Source organism: Panonychus citri, unplaced genomic scaffold, assembly GCF_014898815.1.
Source record: "Panonychus citri isolate SS breed McGregor unplaced genomic scaffold, ASM1489881v1 Contig00023, whole genome shotgun sequence".
Lineage (NCBI taxonomy): Eukaryota > Metazoa > Arthropoda > Arachnida > Trombidiformes > Tetranychidae > Panonychus > Panonychus citri.
This window is the reverse complement of record NW_026515428.1, coordinates 330,770-355,183: the sequence shown is the minus strand read 5'-3', so window position 1 is coordinate 355,183 and position 24,414 is coordinate 330,770. Positions and strand designations below refer to the sequence as shown.

Here is a 24,414-nt window from a genome sequence, read left to right as displayed (position 1 = left end):
ATTTTTGTGAAATGTAGTCAGTCCACCTTATACATACGCACACACACCACCCCTTATATCCCCTCTTACTCTTTCTCTCTTTTTTTATCTTCTCTCTCTCTCCATCCTCATCTCTGTCTGCCTCTCTCCATCTCTCTCTTCTTCTTCCTCTGTCTATCTTTTCCTCTTCTCTCTCTTTTCTCTTTCTTTTCCACTTTCCACTCTGTAGGTTCCCTCCTACTCTCCCATTTTGCCACCTCCTCTTTTCTCTTGGTTTAAAACGATTGTCAGTTCAAGTTAGTGATCCACAACTACTAGACTTGCTTTTCTGTGTAAATCTCATCTCACTCTCAATACTCTCTCTCTCTCTAAATATTATATATATTATTTAATATTCTAACAATTTAAATGTACTAACAATTATCATCTTAGACACAATGATGATTCTGAGTGAAAAAGATCTACAGTTATTATCATCCATGTCAAATACGAATATCACTTCGGAAGCTGATTCAAGTTTTAAAGACAGTGAATTAAAAATTGAATTTGATGGAACCACAGTTCTATGTCGTGTGTGTGGTGATCGAGCCTCAGGGTTTCATTATGGTGTTCATTCATGTGAGGGTTGTAAGGGTTTCTTTCGTCGTTCAATTCAACAGAAAATTCAATATCGACCCTGTACTAAAAATCAACAATGTTCAATCCTCAGAATAAATCGGAATAGATGTCAATATTGTCGTTTAAAAAAGTGTATCGCTGTTGGAATGTCTCGTGACGCTGTTAGATTTGGACGTGTACCAAAACGTGAAAAGGCTAAAATACTCGCAGCCATGCAAAAGGTAAACGCTAATTGTCAAGAGAAACAATTAACTGAACAATTGGAAGATGAAAGTCGATTGTTATTAAATATTTTACAAGCTCACGAGGAAACCTGTGATTATACCAAGGAAAAGGTTATCCCGTTAATTGAGAAAGCTCGAGCTAATCCAGTTTACGCTCGATGTCCATCAACAATGGCCTGTCCATTGAATCCACTTCCACCCTCAATTGAAAATGGTGGTGGTGTTGGTCCACCTGATGGTGTTATGGAAGATTTTAGTGAAAGATTTTCACCCGCCATCAGAGGTGTCGTTGAATTTGCTAAACGAATCCCCGGTTTTGCAATGTTATCCCAAGACGATCAGATAACTTTACTCAAAGCGGGTGTTTTCGAGGTGCTTTTAGTACGTTTGGCTTGTATGTTTGATAAATCGACCAATTCAATGATCTGTTTAAACGGAATGGTTCTTAAACGTGATTCCCTTCATTCACAATCAAGTGCTAGATTTTTACTTGATTCAATGTTTGGTTTCTCTGAGATGCTCAATGCACTTGGATTAACCGATCATGAGATTGCCCTTTTCTGTGCGGTTGTTGTCATCTCACCCGATCGACCTGGTCTTCGTAATACTGATCTAGTTCAAAAGATTCACCGTAAATTGGATGATCTCCTTCAGAAAGCAATCATTTCAAACCATTCCGATAATCCTGGTCTATTCAGTGAACTTAAGAAAAAAATTCCCGACCTTCGAACTCTAAATACACTTCATTCAGAGAAACTTTTAGCATTCAAAATGGGTCCTAAAAATGGTCAACAATCACAACAATCACAACAACAACATCAACAACAATCAAATGGTTATCATAATTTATCAGCATCCTCATCACCTGTATCACCAATTTCATCATCATCACTTTCATCATTAAATCATCACAATGGTAACAGCAATAGTAGCTCAGACGGAGACAGAAATTGTAACTCACCTGGAAATATGAATACAACATCTACCTGTTCATATGCCTCATTATTACCCGTTCAATGGCAAAATTTCACGATTCGGGACAATAACGATGGACCTACTTCATCATCTTCATCTTCATCCTCATCTTCATCTAATTCATCATTATTATCGCGAACGACCAATAACACCAATAATTCAAATAACATTAACACCAATAGCTCATCTTATGGTTTAAATGAAGATGAAAGTTTATCATCATCATCACCAGGATCATATGATAGGAACAGTGTAACCTCATCAGATCACATTTTAATTACCAAATCAACTAAAAGTGCCAACGGATTAAATAATAACTCTAATAATAATAACAATAGTACTAATCATTATACAAACTCTAATTATCATCATCACCATCATCATCATTTAAATGGTCACAATCAACAAAATAACACCTCAAATAGCAGTTCATCATTAGCAAATCATTTTATTCTTGGTCAACGATTACTTCAACAATCAACTAATTCAACAATAGATACCAGTTCAAATATAAACAATAAGATGAGAGATAATAACAAATCTGGTTGCCCTCGAGATAATTTAATCAATTCATTTAATCATCATCGTTATCAAGAAAATAATAACCATCATCATAATAACCATTATGATAATTATTTCAATGATAATAACAATTTAAAGAAATGCCCAGTTACCAATAATTCAAATGATGTATTTACAAAGATGCGTCGAGTTGATTCACCAACCGATTCGGGAATCGAAAGCGGTAAAGAGCAATGTAATGGTAGCACACCGACAGCCTCAGTCTGTTCTAGTCCTCGATCTGCCTGCGATGATAAAGTGAAAGATATTGTCTCCGATTCTGAGTGTTCAACACTCTCAGAGAAAAATATAACCACCAATGAATCAATTGATGATATGCCAATGTTAAAACGAGCACTTCAAGCGCCTCCATTGATTAATACCAATATGCTGATGGATGAAGCGTATCGACATCATAAAAAGTTTCGAGCAACGAAAACCTCTCGAGACTGTGAACCAGCAAGTTCGAGCACATCAATTGTCCACAGTAATAGTAATAATAATACTAATCATTGTCTAGCATCACCAACATCAACCTCATCATCTTCACTATCTTCATCAGCAACATCTTCTTGTCTATCATCACCTTCAAGTAACAATAATGATTGTGATTCATTGGCATCAACACATTCAACTTTGGTTAAAGTATTGGAATCGGCACCAAGATATATTGGCGATTTACCTTCTCATCATAGTCATCTTTCCTCTCGTCATCTTAGTACCTCTTCATCTTCATCTTCATTATCCTCATCCTCATCCTCATCATCACCTCCTCACAATAATAATAATTATACTTCACTTTCACCCGCCCCAATGAAAAGATGTGATCTCTTACACAGTATGATTATCAAAGGCACTGGCGGCGGCGGCGGCGGTGGAAACAATTCTCCCGCTGATGGTATCAGAGTGGGTGATTCTATGCCCCCACCATTAGATTTAAGTCGTAAACGAGATCTTCTTTACATGTAAATCTTTAAATCATCATCATCATCATCTTCATATTTGATCATCAGCTGAAAAGGATTTCCATTGAAATGGATTTTGAAAATCTATTCAATTGGCGGCGAAAAAGATAAATTATATAAGATATAAAAAGAAATTAAAGAAAATGAAATCTCATTAATCCTTCTAATTAAATCCTTAAATATCATCATCATCATCATCATCATCTCCTTAAATCATAAACAATTAACACAATTAAAAAAAAACTATGCTCACTCATAATGTACAAACCAAACAAAAAATCCCAAAACAAATCATCATAACAATTTAAAATCAAATAAACACAAAAAAATATTAATAAATCAACAGGTATCAACTAAAATCTTGTATCAAGGTATTTAATTAATTAACGAGAGATAAAAACAAAACCAAAAGAACCACAATTTAATCTAATTAAACTGTGGGCACAATTAAAATGATGAGAGATTCATATTACTCTGTTTATCTTCATCAATCTACCTCTTTAAATGGTTTTAATTTTGTTTCCTTCTAATTATTTGTTAATTAACAATTAGAAAGTACCAATTGTGATTGTAACAATTATCTCTCGGAAAAATTTCACAATTAACTTTAATCATTTTAACACAATCATCTACATTGTGATTGGTAAACTGTTTGTTTTTTGTAAATCAATTGGGAAACTTAATTGTAATTAAAGAAACTCTAATTATAATAATTTATTTCCATTCTTTTTCTTAACATGGGAAAACGGAGATGAACTTCGTGATTTAATTGAAGAGATGAAACGTTGACGGGAAAGGTCACCATAGAAAGGATGAAAAGTAGGTAAAAAGGCTCGAATTCGAGAATTGGACAAATAAAACGACCATGAAAATGTGTAGTCGATTTGTCTTATTCTAAATCGTAGATAGATAATAATGGAAAAAGAATCAGTGGTAGAAATAACGAAACTCCGTTCGCGCTGAAAATGTTCGTTACGCGAATAGAAAAACACGTTCAAGATTCATCATTACGAACAATCAATCGATCAACTAAATGGTCCAATTGGAAATTAATAAGATTGAGATTCGTAAATTGGAAGGAAAAGGTAAAATGTCAATCCAATAATCTCTCAAATCTTTGTTAATCGTCAAATTCATTGGCAACTTTTCTCATTGGTTCATCGAGAACGGAATTCAATCCTTGTCCAATTCCATGATGAATATGATAACTTGAAGAAGATAAACAAAAATGGAATATGCTTTTTACAGAATCAATTTATTGTAACCCAAGCCTAGTTGATCTTCTAGTTGTTCTTGGAGTTTCAGGCCGTTCGAGAGTCGCGGGTGTCGGTGATCTGATTTTTATTGTCTTAAATTATAAAAATAATAATGTAAAAATTAAAAATTCTTCAAACATGAACAAACGAAGCACATGATTATTATTATAACAAACACTTTTCTCTAAGAGATGTCGCTCGAAAAATAAATTTTCTTTCCTCCTGACAGTCAAAAAAGTCTTTTTTTGTAATCAAATGAAAATTTGTTCATCTGATTGATCAATTATCTAGTTTTAAATAAATTACCTTCTCTTTTTAACTGATTCGATAACTAAATTAAATTAGTTAACAATTAACTTCGAGCTGAACCAGTTTAGTCTATTTTGTTCTCACCAGATGGCGAAAGTATAGAAATGAGTTTGAATTAATTTCAAGCTAAATGATAAAGAATTGATTAAAATAATTGGAAAGATTTGGGATAATAATGATTTAGTTAATTGTTTAGAAGATTAAAAAAGGTGAGAGTTTATTTATTATTAAGAAAATGAATTCGAATCGAGTTAAATGTTTTTCTCTTTTCGTCAAGTTCGTGGCGCCATCTCTTCGATATTCGAAGAGTAAATTCTGGTTGAGTTTCGGAAATAAAATGTTACCTTGAAATATTTATCTTCTCTTTCTTTTTTTCTCTTTCTTTCCAATTTAACCTCGACCTTGGCCACTAAATAGGAAAAGAGAAAGAGAAGATGAGAAAGAAGGAGAGAGAGAGAGAGAGATGAAAAAAGACAGAGAGAAAGTCAGTGTATCATTGGTAACGAAAATTGGGTAAGAACGAAATTTTTTTCTCTCTTCTATTATTTTCTCAGTTTTCATTTTCTTCTTCATCTTTGATTCATATTCTCATCATCGTCTAAATATCTTCTTTTTCTCCCCTGCCTCCCTCTTTCTCTCTCTCTCTTCTAACCTTCATCATTCTTTCAGTCAAATTATGCAACTCATATTCTTCTTCATCATCAGCTGAACATTAATATCATTATCTAGTTAATTCCATCCACCATATTAAACCCTTTCTCTTCCCTTTGGTGTCGAATCTCCAATGAGGTAAACTTCTCTCTCTCTCTCTTCCTCTCCCTCGAATATAAAAATAACTGCATGTTATTTGTATCGATTTATATCATCCCTCGAATCCAAATCATCATCAGTTGTTGTTGACTTATTTTCTCGAGAAAATAACATAAAAAAAAGCAAATTCGAGTCAATGAAAAGCTCGAGGAAATTTAGTGCGTAGAAAAATATTCAAGAAGAAAGTTGAATAATAATATTAATCATATTCTCCTAATTGAATTTACAGTTAAATCTTTAATGAAGAAACACAGAAAATGAGAAAAATCAATAAACTACAATTTCGACAGTCGAATAGCAGCAAAAAATGAGCTAATTGTCTTTAGATTAAAATAATAATATTGATTACAATCTAATCCAAGATGATTAACACACCAGGTAATTAGATGTTTATCCTTTTCAACTGTTAACTTTATCTTTTTAAAATTATCATTCTCTCTATCATTTTATCATCATCATCATCATCAAGATTCTTGAATCTCTTCCTTAGCTTAAAAAGTTGTTCTTAATTCATTTCTCTCTCTTTTTCTCCCTCAGTTCTCATCTCATTTTCTCCATTCACTTTCTCTCTCACATTCTAACCACTTCTCTTCTTAACTCTCTTCCTAGTCTCCCTTTTATTTACCTCTGTTTCTCTCTCACTCTCTTTCTATTTCTCACCTTTCTTCAATTACTTCTCTGTCTACCTTAGTCTCTCCCTCTGTCTAAATTTTACCTTCTCTCTCATTTTCTCTCTCTCTCTCACTCACTCTTCTCTAACTATACTCATATTACCTGTGAAAACCGAAAAGTTAATATACATGTTAATCTGTTTTCCGTGTTATTACCTTGAAATGTTCTGATACCTGATCAACCTGACATTTTCTCTCTCATCTTAGACCATCATCATCATCATCATCATTCTGATCATCAACAAAATTATCATCATCACCATCAGAATTAACATTAATCTGTCTTCAAAATTTTGCTTCAACTCAAAAACTGTTAACATATTAATATAAAGTTGATCATCTTTATTTTTGTTTATTTGTTTATCTTATTGATTCTTGATCAGTGTAAAATTTATTAATAGTAAATATTTTGACAATTAATTAACTTGATAATCTTATCCGGATCGATTCAAGTTTCATCAGTTATTTGCATGATTAAATATCAACAATCAACAATCAGCTCATCATCATTTTCATCACTCTCAAAGTGACACCAAACTATTGGATTTATTAAAAGATTGAAGATGTTTCCGTCAACCGGTAATTGTAATCAATTTAATTATTAACTAAACACTTTCAATAATCAATTAATCTTTTCCTTTCAATTAAACACAAACAATTTAATCTCAAACAATCAAACAAACCAATTGTAAAATGATTAAATCTCAAATTGTGACATTCACAAATCATAATCATTTACAACAACAAACAAATCTAAACTTATAACATTATAAAATAATGAATTGTGATCAAGTTTTAATTGGAGACAAATTAACTAAATCAATACTAATTGTATTATTCATATAATAATGATAATTATCCGTTAGTATTATTATTATTGTAGTTAATAATAACCATTGTTAATTGAACGTAATCCAATCAATAGTTTTCTGGTTATATTTGGAATTGAATGTTTATCAAAAAATATTATTGTTTTTGCTTCTGATGAAATAGGATGTTGATGATTATCATCATGAGCATCTTTTATCACATTTTCCTATGATGATTTGATTGTAATTCTCATGGTTAATTGTAGCTTATTTAATCGTCAAGGTCATTGGAGTTTCAACCTTGAAAATATCAGTTTTACCTTGAACATCATTTTATATACATGTTACCTTGCCCTTAACATTTTTATACTCATCATCTAACCGACTCTCTCTCTCTCTCTCTCTCTCTGATTCTCATCATGTTTATCATCATGTTGATCATCCCTCCCTCCTTTTCCCACCCTATTGAAAATGCCTGTTGACTGAATCTAATCCTGTGCTGAACACGTTCCAATGTCTTCCCATGTTTTCCCCTTCAATATTTGTTTATATCCATGAAATAATAACCAAAATAACATGATGATGATTTAGTTAATTACTATCACAATTATAATTACTTAGATTAATATATAATCACCATTTAAATCTTGTTTGTGTTATTATTGTTTCTGTCATTTGATTGCTTGATTCAAATAAAAATATATCACTTGTTTACCAATGAATCATAAATCTGTAATGTTCATGGTGATGATGATTATGATGATCCATTGAACAGGATAAAAATATTGGTAAATACTAATTGGTGGTGATGAAGATGAGTGAGCTGGTGAGTGAGAGAGAGAGAGAAAGAAAATTCCATGGGCGTTTGACGTTAATTCTGACGTATATTTTTTTAGTAACTTTTTCCGGTTAAATTGTATTCATGAAATTGGATCAGAATCTGAGCTTTTTCCCTGTAATATGATTTTTCTCCATCTTGGAAAATTCAAGGTTAAAATTTGAATTTTCTTCTGATAAATTTTCAATTATTTAGGCCTGAAAAAGAAAATATAATGAAGATAAAAAGTTCTAATAACATGGAAATTGTACCTTTAATGGTTCGCAATCAGAATATGAATCTGAGAATCATGAAATTAATGAGTGAAACTGTGGTGATAACAAGAGACCTTTTTTAGAGGCAAAAAGAATACGATAATACAAGCATCAGAAATAGAGGGAAAGTGTAAGAGAGAAAAGAAAGAGGAAGACAAGAGAGAGAGAGAGAGAGAGAGAGAGAGAAGATGAAGAGATTCTGAGTTGGCCTTGAATTTTCAGTTCGTCTCAAGGTAATCGATAATGATTACAGTTTCTCACTTGAATAAAACTCTTTCTTTTCTTTCTCTTTTTCTCTTGATGATGATTCTGATAAAGTCTATGAAATTTTCTTCTCTTTCTCTTGATGAAACTTTTTTTTCTTCTTCCATTTCCAATAACCAAAGAAACAGATTCGATAAATTTGAAAGATTTCATTTCTTCTTCTTGTTCGATTGATCCAATCAATTAGTTATCTAGTAATTACAATAAAAGAATTAATTATGTTAATATTAAACATTGTAAAGAGAATTAAAAATATTAAATTCTGATATTGATCATGTAATTTTGGAAAATTTTGCAATTCTGAACAAAAAACACGAAAACTCCAGAAATCTGATCAGAACTTTTTTTTTTTCTTCAATCAAGATAATTGTCACTTCTTATATAAATTACCAATAATAAATTACAATGATTAACGTAAATGTTAACGATTGTTAATTTAGTTGCTAAGGACACTTTTGAAATCATGTGCTGATGTTTCAGTCATCATCATCATCATCAATGATGATAATCAAGTGAGAGAGAGAGAGACATGAGTGAGCTGCTCATTTTAATCATTGATATTAATTTGAAATTATTACAATGATCATAAGTAAGGCTTAAAAACTAGTAAATCAATATCAAGGTCATTGTGATTAAACAATAATCACAATCAACGATATCTAAATGATTAAACATCCAAACAACATTAATTGTCACATATAATAGTAGGTTAAACTCGTGTTGATCAACAACAATTAGTTAATTGTCTATATTTGTACTGAGTATTAATTTGCTTCCTATTGTGATTATTTGGTCTTTATTGTTTTCCAACCAATTCACCTCAACAATTAACAATTAACAACAACAACAATTTCACCAATTGATTAATTAAATACTAATTATGATAATTAATTTTCATTAATGACGTTGATCAACATTATTATCAATTTAATAATATTAGAGTAACAATTAGTAATCATTAAATTAGCACTTGAAATATATGAATAATATTGAAGAAGGGGAAGAACAATTTACTAATTATAATTGTCTTAATTATGATGATGATTAACTAATCATGTTAATCTTTTTCCTCCCTGATACATTTTATCTGCAATCCTAAGCAATTTATATTTGTTTTCTGTTCATTATTAACAATCAAATTTGTGATTTCATTTTCAAGGTAACAATTAAGTTAATCAATGTTTGATTTGAACAATCAAAAGTCAAGTTCAGTGCCAAATGAGTTACTGATTATTATTATTGTTAACTTTTCAATCAGTTTGATTACATGTTGAAATATCATGATTAAGATGATGATCATCATCATTTATCATGTTGATCATTATTATTTCAAGTGTCTATTTATATTAATTTTCTTGTTAATTGTTGATAATTAGTTTAATTGTTTGGATGAGAAACGTTTTCATTTCATGATGATCATCATGTTACTATGATTAACAATTAATTGTTTTCCCTGTTGTTGTTGATAATCAGTTGATCACTTTTATTCAATTCAACCCTTGTAACTTCATGTAAATGAATGATGATGAAGATGAGGATGAGGATGAAGATGAAGAAGATGAGAAAGTATCATGAAATTTTTTTTGTTGTTCTAGGATTTTAAGTGTCGATTTCATGATCCTTGGTACTTCCGCATTTAGATGATGATGAGATTGGAAGGAAGATAAATAGAGATGATGATGATAAGGATGAAGACAATTCTTATTATCATGATGATGAGAAAGAAAGAGAATTGGAAATAGTCTTTCTTTTTTTGTATCTTCTTCTCCTCTTTCATTAGTACTAAAGCACTTGAAAATCTCGTGCAATTAACAATTGATTTAATTGTCGAATGAATTTACAATCAACTAATTGTTAACAATCTAAATTGCTAAATCCAATCATCTTAATTGTTAAACTTTATCTTCAATAAAAAAAAATTCCTAATTAATTAATTTTTCTCCATCTTCCTTTGCAACAAAAAGTTAACAATCAATGATTAGCTCATCTTAATTGTTCAATTAAATTATATCATTTAATTAATATTTGGCACTTATTTGATTTGTCTCCTTAATTGCGATTACTGATTGCTAATCAACTTTTTGATTCAGTTGAAATGTGATAACAATTAATCATGATTAAGATGGAAAAAGAAAGAAATTGATTATCCAACCAGCTGACTAATTAATTTGCAACCGAACAATTTAATCACAATCAATTTATATGTAAGAAGAAAATAGTTTTGATTAATCATGATAATTAAAAAGCAACAATTAATTATAATTGTAATCGGAAAGACTTGAAAATGGAGAGGGAGTTTTTATTTACCGTTACTAACTAATAACGCCTTTCAATTGGCACTATTAACGATATTGGAGTGATTAAATCATCAATATGACTAATTAATTTACGACAATTTAGTTAATTAGCTGAGTTTTTGTTTAAATTGTGAGAATGAGATTAAAACAATTAAAATGATCGAGCAGCGATTTGTTTATAAGATCAATCAAAACAAAGGAAAAACAAAAACAACTCGAATCATGTTAATCTTTTTTTACATGGAAAATGAGATGAGAAAAAGTAAGAGAAATGAAAGAGGATGATGATGATAGGGATGAAGAAAAGTAGACAATTGGAGACAGAGATGAGAAGATTAACCTTGAAAATGAAAAGAAAGTAAAGAAAGAGAATCTCTTTCTTTTTTATTCCCATTTATGTTCACCTTGATTTCACTGAGTTTGAGCAAAATATCAACGAGAAAGGTCAAGGTTAAATGATAGAATGATATTTCTGTTGATGTTGGTGAGATACTCATGAATCTATTTCTCAGAAGCAGAAAATGCTCAGTTAGTCAACGAAGAGTGAGCATGATGATGATGAAGGAGAGAGAGAGAGAGAGAGAGAAAAATTCTGTGGAAGGTCAAGTTCAATTGGATAATTACCTCAATTGCTTTACTTTAATGGAAATAATAATAAATAGATTGATCATCATGCTCATGCTCATGGATTCTCATGATGATAATGATAAAGTTCTGACTCAAGTTTACAGAGAGAATCAGCTCATGGTGATGATGATGATGAGACGAATGTCAGAACGCAATAGAAAAGTAGGAGGAAAAATCGTCGATTTCAATTGAACAAAGAAGAAGAAAAAAAGTTCAATAATCAATAATTTCAATTGATTCTATTACCTTGATATAGAATCATTATCATCTCAATTATCTCAATCAATTGAGATTTTCTTTTTCTCTCTCTCTCTCTCTACTGAAAAATTAATCTTTGATCATGACAATCATTTCCATCATGACTATCTGATGATTTCTGATTAATCTGATTAAATGAAATATAATCGAAGACAATTAAAATAATCAATAATAAAGAATATGATTTATCATTTTAATTTGTCTTTCTTTTTTGTCGAATACAATTTTTCATCAAACTTTTGATATATTTAACATTTCCATGATAATAAAATTGAATTTACTAATCATTTAATATCCTTCAATGTCATCCAACAATTAACTACATTAATAGACTAACATTTACATGGTTAAGTTTCAATTTCTAGGTTTTTTTTTCTTGTCTCTCCATGAACATATACCTTGAATTTGAGTGAGAAAATTTTCCCAGAAATTATCAGTTATTATCAGTTGATAATAATAACGTTGTTGTTGTTGTTGTTGTAGTTGGACAAATATCCATGGGCCTCATAAAGTATTCAAGGTTTCAGGAATCATCATGATGAATTGAATGACATAGATTGAGACTTGTCACAAGTTTACCTTGAGTATATTAAAAGTAAATTCAGTCAATTGTCTGAATTGAACAAAATTGAAACTTTTTTCTTGCTAATTTTTGACCTTCCTTATAATTATCATCATTTGCTTATTGTTAATTTGTTAATTGTGATCACAATTAACCTTCTTTTCTTGATTAATTATGTTAATCCAACACATGTAACATTGATAATAAATATCAATTAATTAATAGTTTGTTAGGTTCATGGTAAATTATTTACAATTAACAATCATCGTCATCATGATTGGTGATATTTCCAAGTGTCAATTTTAATTTGATTTGATAAATTTTTCTGATTAGTTAATTATAATAGTGAAAAGTTGATGTAATTGTTATTTGTTTGTCTACAATCAGTTGATTGATTAATTATCATTGATAAATGATTTATAATCAATGTTAATTGATGAAAATTAAGTTATCAGCTTTTTAATTTGTTCATCTTGTTCATATAATATAATATTGATTGATAACAAGAAATATTAAACTTTGATTAATATTCAATAGTGTTAAATTGATGATAATGATGATGAAAAAGAAAGATGTAAAAGTAAGAGAAGATAAATTTTTCATTCTCTTTCACTGATTTACCTGGAAAATAACTTAACTTATAAAAGTAACATGAATATTGACCTTGAATATATTGAAGTTTAGATGAACTTGAATTGGGAAATGGCGGAAATAAATTCACTCTCTCATTTTCATTTATCATGATGACCTTTCTCCCTCATCATCATCATCATCATGAATCCAACTCATGAAAATTGAAATTGAAATTGAATTTCAATTTGAAAATTCAAACGTTTCCTCAAACCCAAATCTTGATCCCGAAGCTAAAAAAACTTATTAATAACAATTATGATAATATCTCAGGTAGCCTTTTGTTAATGGGAAAATTTAATAATAATCAAATTTAAGTGCAACAATTTAATAAATAAGGTCGATGACGTTTATGATAAATGTTAATTGGTCTTTGGAAATAGTTAAATTAAGTCCTAACAATTAAACTAACAACGGTAAACTTAAATCACATTGAAACTTGAATCACAATGATTGTCCAAACATACAGATTACCATTGATAATATAATTTCAATGGGATTATCCTTGACCTGGATAAAGATTGAAACGTTAATATCAAGCTTAAGATGATGAAACTTAGTCAACTTAATTTGATTGTTGATATAAAATTAGTTTAATTCACTTAGAAAACAATTAATAATCCAGTGAATTGATTGTTATCCATAATATATTCAACATTTGGTATTGTTGATATTTATCGTTGCTTATCAGTTACTTTTTTTTCATCATTATTACCAATACATTTTAACAGAAAGAAACACAATTAAGGTAAACAATTAATATAATCAGTTGTTAATGATTACCATTAATGGCTTGAGGATTTTGATCGTTAACTTTTATTTTCCTTTCGCTTTTTTTTCCTAACCTTTAGCTGTTGTTATTGTGATGCTTTGTTGATGCTTGACCTTAATTTTCATGTTTCTTTGTGTGTTCACCTCAAACCTATGGAGTTGTAACCTCATTTGCACTCCCCTGACCTTGGAAAGTTAATTTTCAACAGTATTTGAACCTTACCTTGTAATTTTGACTTTATTTTGACCTTTTTTTTGGCTGTAGTTGTTGTTGTCTATGTGCTTATTACTATTGTGTGTGTTTGTGTTGATCAGATAAGCTTAAGTTTAGGCCTTGACTTGAGACGCACCGGGTAAAAAGCATTAGCGTTTCAATTTCTGACCGTTGTAATGTTTATCATCAAGGTCACTTTTCCTCTCACTCTCTTTATCTTTCTGGTTGCTTGACTTCACCTCCCATGGCCTTTTAACATCCATTTTCATCCTTCATCCTCCTCATCCTCCCTCTCTCTCTCTCTCTCCATCCTCTTTATCCTTCTCACTTTACTTTCTCTCTCTCTCTCTCTTTCAAATATTTAACCTTAATTAATGTACTTACATAGATGTTACCTCAATGACCTAGAGACTTACATTTCATCTTGTAACATTTTCCTTGCTTTACCTTGAATCTCACTCTTCATGTCCAATCAGCTAAATTTATCTCTCTCTCTCTCTTTCTTTCTCTCTCTTTCATTTCTCCTCCCTGTAATGATGATATCCTAATGTTATATACCTAGAATTTTGTTATTTAACCTTTATCATTTATCATCATCTTCTCCTACTCATCCTCATCATCCTTCATGATCATTGATAATCTTTGCGTGGGTACAACAAAAAGTTTTCATATCGATCCGATTTTTTTCCTGAAAGATGCTACCAAAGCTACGACGCATTAATTTATTTATGTAATAATATTAATCTATTGAAGGATTATAACGATACCGATATTTTTTCCTGATTTAGATTAAATATTTTTCACCAATAACAATAAATTACTCGTTGAAAATAAAGTAAATGGTCAATGAAAATTTATTAGTTTGACCATTGGAACTTTTTTTCTCATTCATTTTTTACTCTTTGTTTTCGACTAATTTCCCTGTGTCTATTTTAATTATCTTCTCTGTCTTCTTTATTTCATCATTTTTCTCCCTCCCTCTCACTCACTCTCTCTCTCTCTCACCATCAACTCGTTGATAACCTTGAAAATCTCTTACGTAATAACCTCATCATCCTCATCATCCTCGTTTATCACCGTTGTTACTACTCACACACATGAAGATTTAATTGAAAATCTTTGGTCTGAGTTACAAGTTTCAAGTTATATTGTCAGAGATTTAATTGCAATTAGTTGTTTGTATTGTTTCAATGTTCAATCTAACATATTGATTAAAGTTATTAAATTAATTGTACTGATTTTAAATTTCTCTCTCTTTCTTTTTTTAAATGTTAATCAGATCGATACGATCGTACATCCAAACGTGATAAGGTATTGAACAAACAACAACAATTTAATTACAATTTACCAATGGATAATAACTCACGACAGCAACAATTAACTGACCAACACGAGAAATCAAAAAATCAATCACAATTAGATGATGATAAATATTTTCTATTAAATATAATTAAAGCTCACGAGGAAACTTGCGATTATACAAAGGATAAGGTCACTTCGTTAATCGATAAAAGCCGAAAGAATCCAATTTATGCTCGATGTTCAAGCTTAATGGTGAGTTTTAATTCTGATTGTTGATCATCTAAATAACAATCAAATGGTCAATTCAAACACCAACTGTCCACTTTATACACTTCACTTTACCAAACTGACCTTTGTCCATTTTCCTCTCCGTGCCGAACCTCTATTATTTTCTTTGGTCAAATGATATTAATTCATTTTCTCGAGCGTCGTTTTCAAATAATCGATCTTGTGATCTACTTTTTTTTTTACTTGACCGTTGTTGTTATTATGTTTTCGGTCGGTCACTGTCTAGTGGCCTAATTTTCATTGGCCTTTTGTTGAGGGAAAAAAACTATTAATGCGATTTCATCATAATAGGAATAATATATTCGTGTCTATGTGTCCATGCCACGGGCTAGAAAGAAAAGAGAGAAAGAAAAAAAGTATAAAGAGTGACCTCGAAAACTTTTTCCCATTAACTGACCTGTTTCCCTCTGTACACACACACACAACATCCAACAAGCGTCTCTCTTACTCTGGCCTTATTTGGCCTACAAATAAAATATTCGAGACATTTTTATGCTACAAAAGTAAAACCCAAAAATCCAGAGAGTTTTTTTTTCTACTTGTGAAAATATTACAAACTTTTTCCTCTTTCCTTGTACATTAGGCATGTACACTAAGGCCTTTAACCTCGAAAACCTTGTTCTAAATTTTTGGTCTCTCTCCCTTCCCTCATCTTCCTTATCATCCTGATCATCCTCTGTAATGATATTGTAAACATGAGCTCTAGAAAGAGAGAGGGAGAGAGAGAGAGAGAGAAATGTTTGTGACTCCGATACATTGGCAAAGGAAACGATACTTGTATTTACCAATTAAATTTATTCGTAAATAATAATAACCAAACTTTTTGTTTCTCTTTCGATTTTGTTTTCTGAACTTTTCCTCAGTCGTGTCCATTGAATCCCCAATTACCACTAGCATCGTCTCATGGAACTACAAACGGCTCAGACTGTGGCCTGGAAGATTTTAGTGAGCGTTTTTCACCCGCGATAAGAGGTGTTGTCGAGTTTGCCAAACGAATTCCTGGTTTCGGTCTATTACCTCAAGAAGATCAGGTCACTTTATTGAAAGCGGGAGTTTTCGAGGTTCTTTTGGTTAGATTGGCTTTTATGTTCGATAGTGTTACCGATTCGATGATCTGTCTCAATGGAATGTTGTTACAACGGGAATCTCTCCATTCTCAGGCCGCTGCTCGTATTCTCATCGATTCAATGTTCGCCTTCACCGAAAGACTCAATTCTCTTAATTTAACCGATTCAGAAATTGCGCTTTTTTGTTCAATTGTTGTTACATCACCAGGTAAGTATTTCTAATTATCGAAATGATAATCTTGCTAATTGATCATCAAGATTAACAATCCAACAATTAAAACTTCAAGGGAAAAGATTGAAATCTTTTCATTAGTTTTGATCAACCAAAAGGTTACAAGTTTCATTAGATTGACTTTTCCTTGATTATCAATGTTTTCAATAGTTTAATTGTTGTTTAATTTGTTTGACAGACAACAATTAAAACCATTGGTTATTAGTTGATTGTTTTGATTGACCATTTAATAGGTTTTTTTTGGTTTTTGCCTCGTTCTTGTTGATGTATACAAATATAATCGTATGGAAATCAATTGAAAAGCTAATTTTAACCTTCGCAATTTATCAACAATTAGTAAATTGTCCTTACCCATAGTCAGTCAATTAGTTAAAATAATCATAAATTACTCGGTCCTTGAACTCACTTTGATTTGTTATTATTACTTTTACTCTCTTTCTTTTTTTTCGCTCATTTCCTCGTTTCCTTTTCCGTTTCTCTTTGTTACTCTTGAGTCCTTTCGGAGTCTAGAGCCTTGGTGAATATTGAATAAACATTAATCTGTATCAAGTAAATAAAAACCTTTGCTAGGTCATCATCATCACTGAGAGAGTGAGAGAAAGAGAATGGGTGAGAGTGAGTGAGTATGAGAGAGAGAGAGAGAGAGGGGAGATAATTTTATCATCATAAAGTATTTGAATGTTGGCCAAGTTTGAATATCTGATTCTTAGATGGAGAAAGTATTAACTAGAGAGAGAAAAGAAAGAGATGATAAACAGAGAGATGATGATAGAGACTATTGAAAACAAGGCTTCATCATCTCGTCATCATTATCATCATCAATGTCCATAACTCTCATAATTATCTTCTCTCTCTCTCTCTCTCATCTCACTTTCTTTTTATTGCCATGGCCTTCTTTCTTTTCCTTCCTCTCTTTCTCCTTCATCATCATCAACAACTCTCTCTCTCTCTCTCTCTTCCAATAACCTCGACTGTCTCTCCCGTTCTCTTTTCACTCCCTCTTTCCTCCCTCTCTTCCAATCTTCTCTTTCTTTTCTCTCTCTTTTCCTATTACCTTGGAGTTTCTCCAATCCATCTGCTCATCGATAAAAAGATCTCACTCTTACTTTTCTTCCTTTATCTTCTCTTTCTCTCTCTCTCTCCTAAATCCCACTCCCTCTCCTTTCTCTCCCTCACCTCATTCTGCTTCCTTGCTACAAACCTCCACTATTTAGTTAGTTAGTTTAATTGTTAGAACAACAATTTACTTCATCTCACTTTCTCATCTTTTTCTTTCTTTCTTTTCATCTTCATCTCTATCATCCCAATTAATTCACCAAGAATCTTCATCAGATTCAATCATCAACTAATTTAACAATAAATTGTAACAATTAACCAATTGTGATCTCCAATAGTTTTTGTTTTTACTTAATTTCTTCTTGTTTTTTTCTCTCAATCAACTCAATCCAAACAAAGTCAATCTTAAAGTTCACCTTAATTGTTGTTTCTAAACTAATTGTGAGTGTATTTTGTTAATTGTTGTCTTCTTTTCTTTTTTCTCTTCACAATTAGATCGACCCGGTCTTCGTAATATTGATCTAGTTGATAAAATCAATCGTAAATGCGTTGATCTCCTTAATCAATCAATCAAAGCCAATCATCATTCCTCAAATTCTGGATTATTATTTAATTCACTAATCAACAAAATCACCGATCTAAGAAATCTTAATCAACTCCACTCAGATAAACTATTAGCTTACAAAATGGGTCCTAAAAATGGACAAAATTACAATAATTTATCCTCATCCTCATCTTCGTCATCATCCTCATCAGTATCTCCAACACCATCATCAATATCATCCTCATCTTCATCATCAATGTCTTCATTAAATCATCACAATGGTAACAGCAATAGTAGTTCAAATGGTGATAGAAATTGTAACTCACCTGGAAATATGAATTCAACATCTACCTGTTCATATGCCTCATTATTACCCGTTCAATGGCAAAACTTCACGATTCGGGACAATAATGATGGACCCACATCCTCATCATCCTCATCCTCATCTTCATCATCTTCTTACTCACAACCATCTCGATTGACCAACACCAATAACAATTCATCATATGGATTAGGTGAAGATGAAAGTTTATCATATGATAGGAACAGTGTAACCTCATCAGATCACATTTTGATTGGTAAATCAAATAAAAGTGCCAATGGATTAAATAATAATAATGTTAATCACTATTCAAATGGTGATTATAATTATCATCATGGTCACAATCAACAAAATAGTAACAATAATAATAATAATACAAGTTCATCGATAGCGAATCAATTTATTCTTGGTCAACGATTACTTCAATCATCGTCATCTTCAAATAACAATACAAATAATTCAAGTTCAAATATAATGATTAACAGGAATCATGGATCATCCCGAGAAAGTCCAATCAATTCATTGAACCATAATCATAATAATCATCACAATTATGATAACAATTATTGTAACAATAATGGTTCAAATGATGTATTTACAAAGATGCGTCGAGTTGATTCACCAACCGATTCGGGAATCGAAAGCGGTAAAGAGCAATGTAATGGTAGCACACCGACAGCCTCAGTCTGTTCTAGTCCTCGATCTGCCTGCGATGATAAAGTGAAAGATATTGTCTCCGATTCTGAGTGTTCAACACTCTCAGAGAAAAATATAACCACCAATGAATCAATTGATGATATGCCAATGTTAAAACGAGCACTTCAAGCGCCTCCATTGATTAATACCAATATGCTGATGGATGAAGCGTATCGACATCATAAAAAGTTTCGAGCAACGAAAACCTCTCGAGACTGTGAACCAGCAAGTTCGAGCACATCAATTGTCCACAGTAATAACAATCATTGTTTAGCATCACCAACATCAACTTCATCATCTTCCTTATCTTCATCAACCTCATCCCTATCATCATCTTCATCATCATTATCACCTTTAAGCAACAATTATAATAATAATGATTCATTGGCGTCAACACATTCAACTTTGATTAAAGTATTGGAATCAGCACCAAGATATATTGGTGATTTATCAACTAATCATCCATCATCTCGTCATCCTAATTCATCATCACCTCCCCACAACAATAATAATAACAACAATTACACATCCATAAAAAAATGTGATCTCTTGCACAGTCTAATTATGAAAGGTAATGCCAATGGTGGAAGTGCCAATAATGGTGTCGTCGGGCTGATGACCCATAATGGTGATAATGTCCAAGTTCGAGGTGATTCAATGCCACCACCATTGGATCTAAGTCGTAAACGGGATCTTGTTTACCTGTGAAATCATTGAAATAGCCCAAACAATTAACTCTATGGATTTTGCGAAAACAGTTTTCATTAAACATCAACTCAACAGCAAAAATAAAATCTCATTAAAATCTAATTGATTAGTTGAGGGAATAATATCATTATATTATCATCGTCATCATTTCTGCTCGATTAAAGGATTTACCGTTATTTTTATCATCATCTTAATCTTGGACACAAATATTACAATACAAAAACTATGCTCACACTCAACAAAATGTACAAACATCAACAATCATCAAGAAATATCATAGAGAGACATTAAAATCTTGTATCAAGGTCTTTAATCAACAATTACAATCAACAAACAACAACAATTAAATGATGACAGACCTTGAATTTTACCCCTTTTATCATCATCATCATCATCATCACCAACTCCCCACTCTCACCTCATCTCTACCTCCAAGGGTTTTTTTTTGATTCTGATTTTTTTTGTTAATTATAATCCAATGTAAATGAATCATATTCAACCATCAACAATATTTATTTCCTTGTTGAAATCAAATTTGATTGCCAATTAATTGGCTAATTAATTTTTTCCTTTGAATTTCCCTCTCAATTAATTTTTTTTTCTTAAGCCACAGACTCAACATACATACACACACACACACCCAGGGAAGAAACATTAATTTATATTAATTAATTAACTGAGCAATTAATTAATAACATGATAATAACAGTTATGATCAATAATAAATATCAACAGAAAAGTAATATTGAAAACAAATTGAAAAATTAAAAGATTGTCATGAAAAGTTATTAAATACATTATCGAGTTGATTTTGTTTTATTTACTTCCTTAAATGGATATTGACTACAATCAAATTAGTTGATTATTGTTGATAAATTAGGTTCAACAATTAAACTAAATGGGAGACAATTAAGTTTTATAAAGGTTTGTTTTTAAGTTGATTAACTTTCTTTGACCGGGTAACACAATTTAATTTAATTTTCAGTTGGGTTCAAATTTTAAGGTTTTCATTTTTTTTGCTGGATGAAAACAATTTGATTTTGTTATGATAATCAACATGATGATGATGATAAAGATGATAATTGTTATGATAATGATGATTAATTTAATTGTCTCACTCTCATACACACTTATAGATGGAGAAGGTATTAACTAGAGAGAGAGAGAGAGAGAGATTGAACTTTCATTCGTTGGTCTAATTAAATTGAATTCTAGAGAATCACATGTAACTATCATCAATTCCTCCTCCCCCTTTATCATCAACACTCTCACTCGTCCTCATTTTCATTTGAACTCCCTCATTATCATCATCAAATTAAACGCGGAAGCTGAAATGAAACTCATTTGAGGTCACATTAAATCCTCGTTTTCTTTTTAATAACAATGATAATGTAAACACAAATACGTATTTTTATGTATACATAGTTAATATCTTACCTGATTATTTGTCATCCTTGTCATCCTCATCTTCATCTTCATCTTCATCACTGTCACTAAATTTGACGATTCCTTGAATCATCTAGGACAATCATTGCTCCAGTTTCATGTTATTGCTATTTTCTTGCTTCCAATTAAAACTAATTAAATTGAGGATAATTGAAGAGAGATGATGATAATAATGATGATGATGAAAAGTGAGAGAGATGAAAGATGATAAAGTCAATGAACTTTTCTTAGTGATTACAGTTCATTGCCAGTTTCTAGTTTCTTTTTTTTTCTTCTTCGTCTTCATCTTTTATCATCTTGTTTTCTTCCTTCTCTCTCTCTTACTTGTTCAGAACGAGATGAAATATTCACGTGATGATTTTATCATGGAAGAGGAAGAAGATGATTTTCTCGTTGAAGAATTTATTGCTAATTAAGATTATCTTTCTAACTCGGCAAACAATCAAATTTGATTGTTATGAGTACAATTCTATGTGGTGTTCAATAGGTTCATCAGAATGTGCATGTAATTGAATCGCCAACATGATCAATCATCGTTGAGGGAAAATCGGTTAGAATGGTGAATTTATTTCCGTCGAAAAGATCACAACAATCAACATCACTGAACTTTTAATCAAATGTTCAAAAGTTTCCATGATGTGATGTTGATTAAATTGTAACTGTTACGATTGTCGCAATTGTCGAAATGTTCATGATTTTTAGTGACAAAACATTTGATTCGGAAAAGAAAAAGTTTTCATGAAAATAAAAAAGATTCATTTCTTATTCAGTTTCATTTGATTCACAATCTACAAATGTTGATTGTAAATTGTTGTTTCTTTTTAGGTCAATGGTAATAATTAACTCAGACAATTTACAACCCAAGTGATTTAACAACAATCAACTAAATAGTCACATTGATACAAAGGCAAACATATTGATTTCGCGTCGATTTCAATTAATATCATTTGTAGTGATCGATTTGAGATGAATTTAATTATCTATTAATAATATTGTCCCAATATTTGAACATATAATCTTATCTTTGGATTAACTTAATCTCTCATTGATATTACAATAATGATGAGTGTAAATGATTAACAAATTGTTGGAAACTTAAAGTGATTTAGACTGAGAAAAATGGTTGAGAATTAAAGTTAATTCAGTTTTTATCATTGAATGTAAAGAAAAGGTTAATTTTAATTGTGGTCATTTGTTTTGTATCTATGGTCAGTTTGTGTGTTTTGATGATTAAGGTTAATTGAGAAAGAAAAATTAAATTAGTCAATTAGTTATAACACGGAAAAGTTAATCAATGTTAAAATTTTCATTTCTAATTGTGAGTATTAATTGTGAAGGTAAAAGAAATCCGGAAGTCATTAAGTGTCCATGGTGAATTCATGTTAACTTTTATATTATATGATTACCTTGATTCTAATTCCTGAATGATCTTGACACTTTTTTTCATTCAATGAATAGGAACATGAGTTAATTGTTTACAATTAAACAAGATAAACATTCAAGAACAACCAAGAAAAAAAAAGGTCGAAACTTTTTTTTTTCAATTCGACGAGAAAAAAAAACTCGGAAACTTTTTTTCAAACTCCAAGGTGATAATACTTTTCTTAATCAACTTTTCCCTCTCAATTTTTAATCACAATCAAACTAATCAGTTAATCAATGACTAAATTTAGCCGATAATCAAATCAATTGGTCCATTCGGTCAGTCGATTCATTTGATACTTTGATCAACTTGATTGATAATTTGATTGACTTGCCAATAGTAATTTTTAACTGTTCAATGATCATATTTATGGTAAGGTGATTGTAATTAGTTAATTGTTTACATTTAATTAGCTCGGGAAAATGTGAAGTTTCAAATTATTTAGCTAATTTAAAATCACATCAGTTTAATCACTTTTATTAACAAGATGTTATCCCTTAGGTTAATGATTAAAACTCTTGAAGGTTAATTAAAATATATGTTTACCGATGGGCCACAATTAACAATTAATTTGTTAATTGTTTTAATTAATTATGATGAAGGTTATTGTCTATGGACATTAATTGACTAGATGAGTAAATGTTGATTGTTGATTTGGATTTCAAGATTAATTTTGAAGGTTATCATTTATTGTGATTAGCAATTAATTTATCAGATAGATAATTGTTTGGTTAACTAATTATCGAAGGTCAATGATTTAATTTAATTGTTTATATTTGCCATCATCCCATCACAATTTAAGGTAAACTAATCATTTATCATTTGATTGTAGCTCAGAAACTTTTTGCAAAAAAAAAGTTTCGACAATTAGTTTAATTGTTTTAAACTTGTTTACCCTTAATTGTTGTTGTTGATCTGAAAATTATTGTCAACAATTGATGATGTTTAAAATAAAAACCAATCGGATTGAGTATTAATTGTTAATTTGTACTTGATTTAATTGCTGTTACCTTGAAGTGAATTAAATTGTTACCTTCCGGTTTTGATTTAACTTTTTGTTTGAATTTTCATTAAATTACTTTCACTTTGATTTCAATTGTTCTTGATTGTTAGTATGTTTAATTTACGGGAATGACCTAATTTAAATGGTAATTTAGCTAACTAGCAATTTATAATTAACTTGATTCACAATGATAATGATTAAACTATCAAATTAAAAGGTAAATCTTACAAGGTGATTAACTGATTAACAATTAAAACCTGTTTTAATCACAAAGACTTGATGATTTTTAAATTATTATAATCATCATAACTTAATCATCTGGCTTACCTTCAAGCAATTAACAATTAATCAACAATTAGTTTTTCTATTCTTTCATTTTTATCAATAAATGATAATAATAAACAAAATTACTGATCAAATTATCAACAATTAAAA

General features: G+C 30.6%; 2 protein-coding genes across 4 annotated transcripts; both read left to right on the top strand.

Moving 5' to 3' along the window:
- Positions 1-266: 266 nt before the first annotated feature.
- Positions 267-3,682, top strand: LOC128396636 (nuclear hormone receptor E75-like). Its single transcript, XM_053357248.1, has one exon. The coding sequence runs from the start codon at positions 417-419 to the stop codon at positions 3,324-3,326; it is 2,910 nt and encodes a 969-aa protein (XP_053213223.1). The 5' UTR covers positions 267-416; the 3' UTR covers positions 3,327-3,682.
- Positions 3,683-5,461: 1,779 nt separating this feature from the next.
- Positions 5,462-20,907, top strand: LOC128396637 (ecdysone-inducible protein E75-like). 3 transcript variants are annotated; one of them, XM_053357250.1, is made up of 5 exons: positions 5,462-5,676; positions 6,576-6,953; positions 15,172-15,446; positions 16,346-16,757; positions 18,333-20,907. In XM_053357250.1, exons 2-5 carry the CDS (start codon positions 6,932-6,934, stop codon positions 20,105-20,107), a joined length of 2,484 nt encoding a protein of 827 aa, XP_053213225.1. In that variant the 5' UTR covers positions 5,462-5,676; positions 6,576-6,931; the 3' UTR covers positions 20,108-20,907. The 3 variants fall into 3 exon arrangements, with proteins under 3 accessions (XP_053213225.1, XP_053213224.1, XP_053213226.1); XM_053357249.1 differs by lacking the exon at positions 5,462-5,676 and having other exon boundaries at positions 6,111-6,953; XM_053357251.1 differs by lacking the exon at positions 5,462-5,676 and having other exon boundaries at positions 6,246-6,947.
- Positions 20,908-24,414: the final 3,507 nt, after the last annotated feature.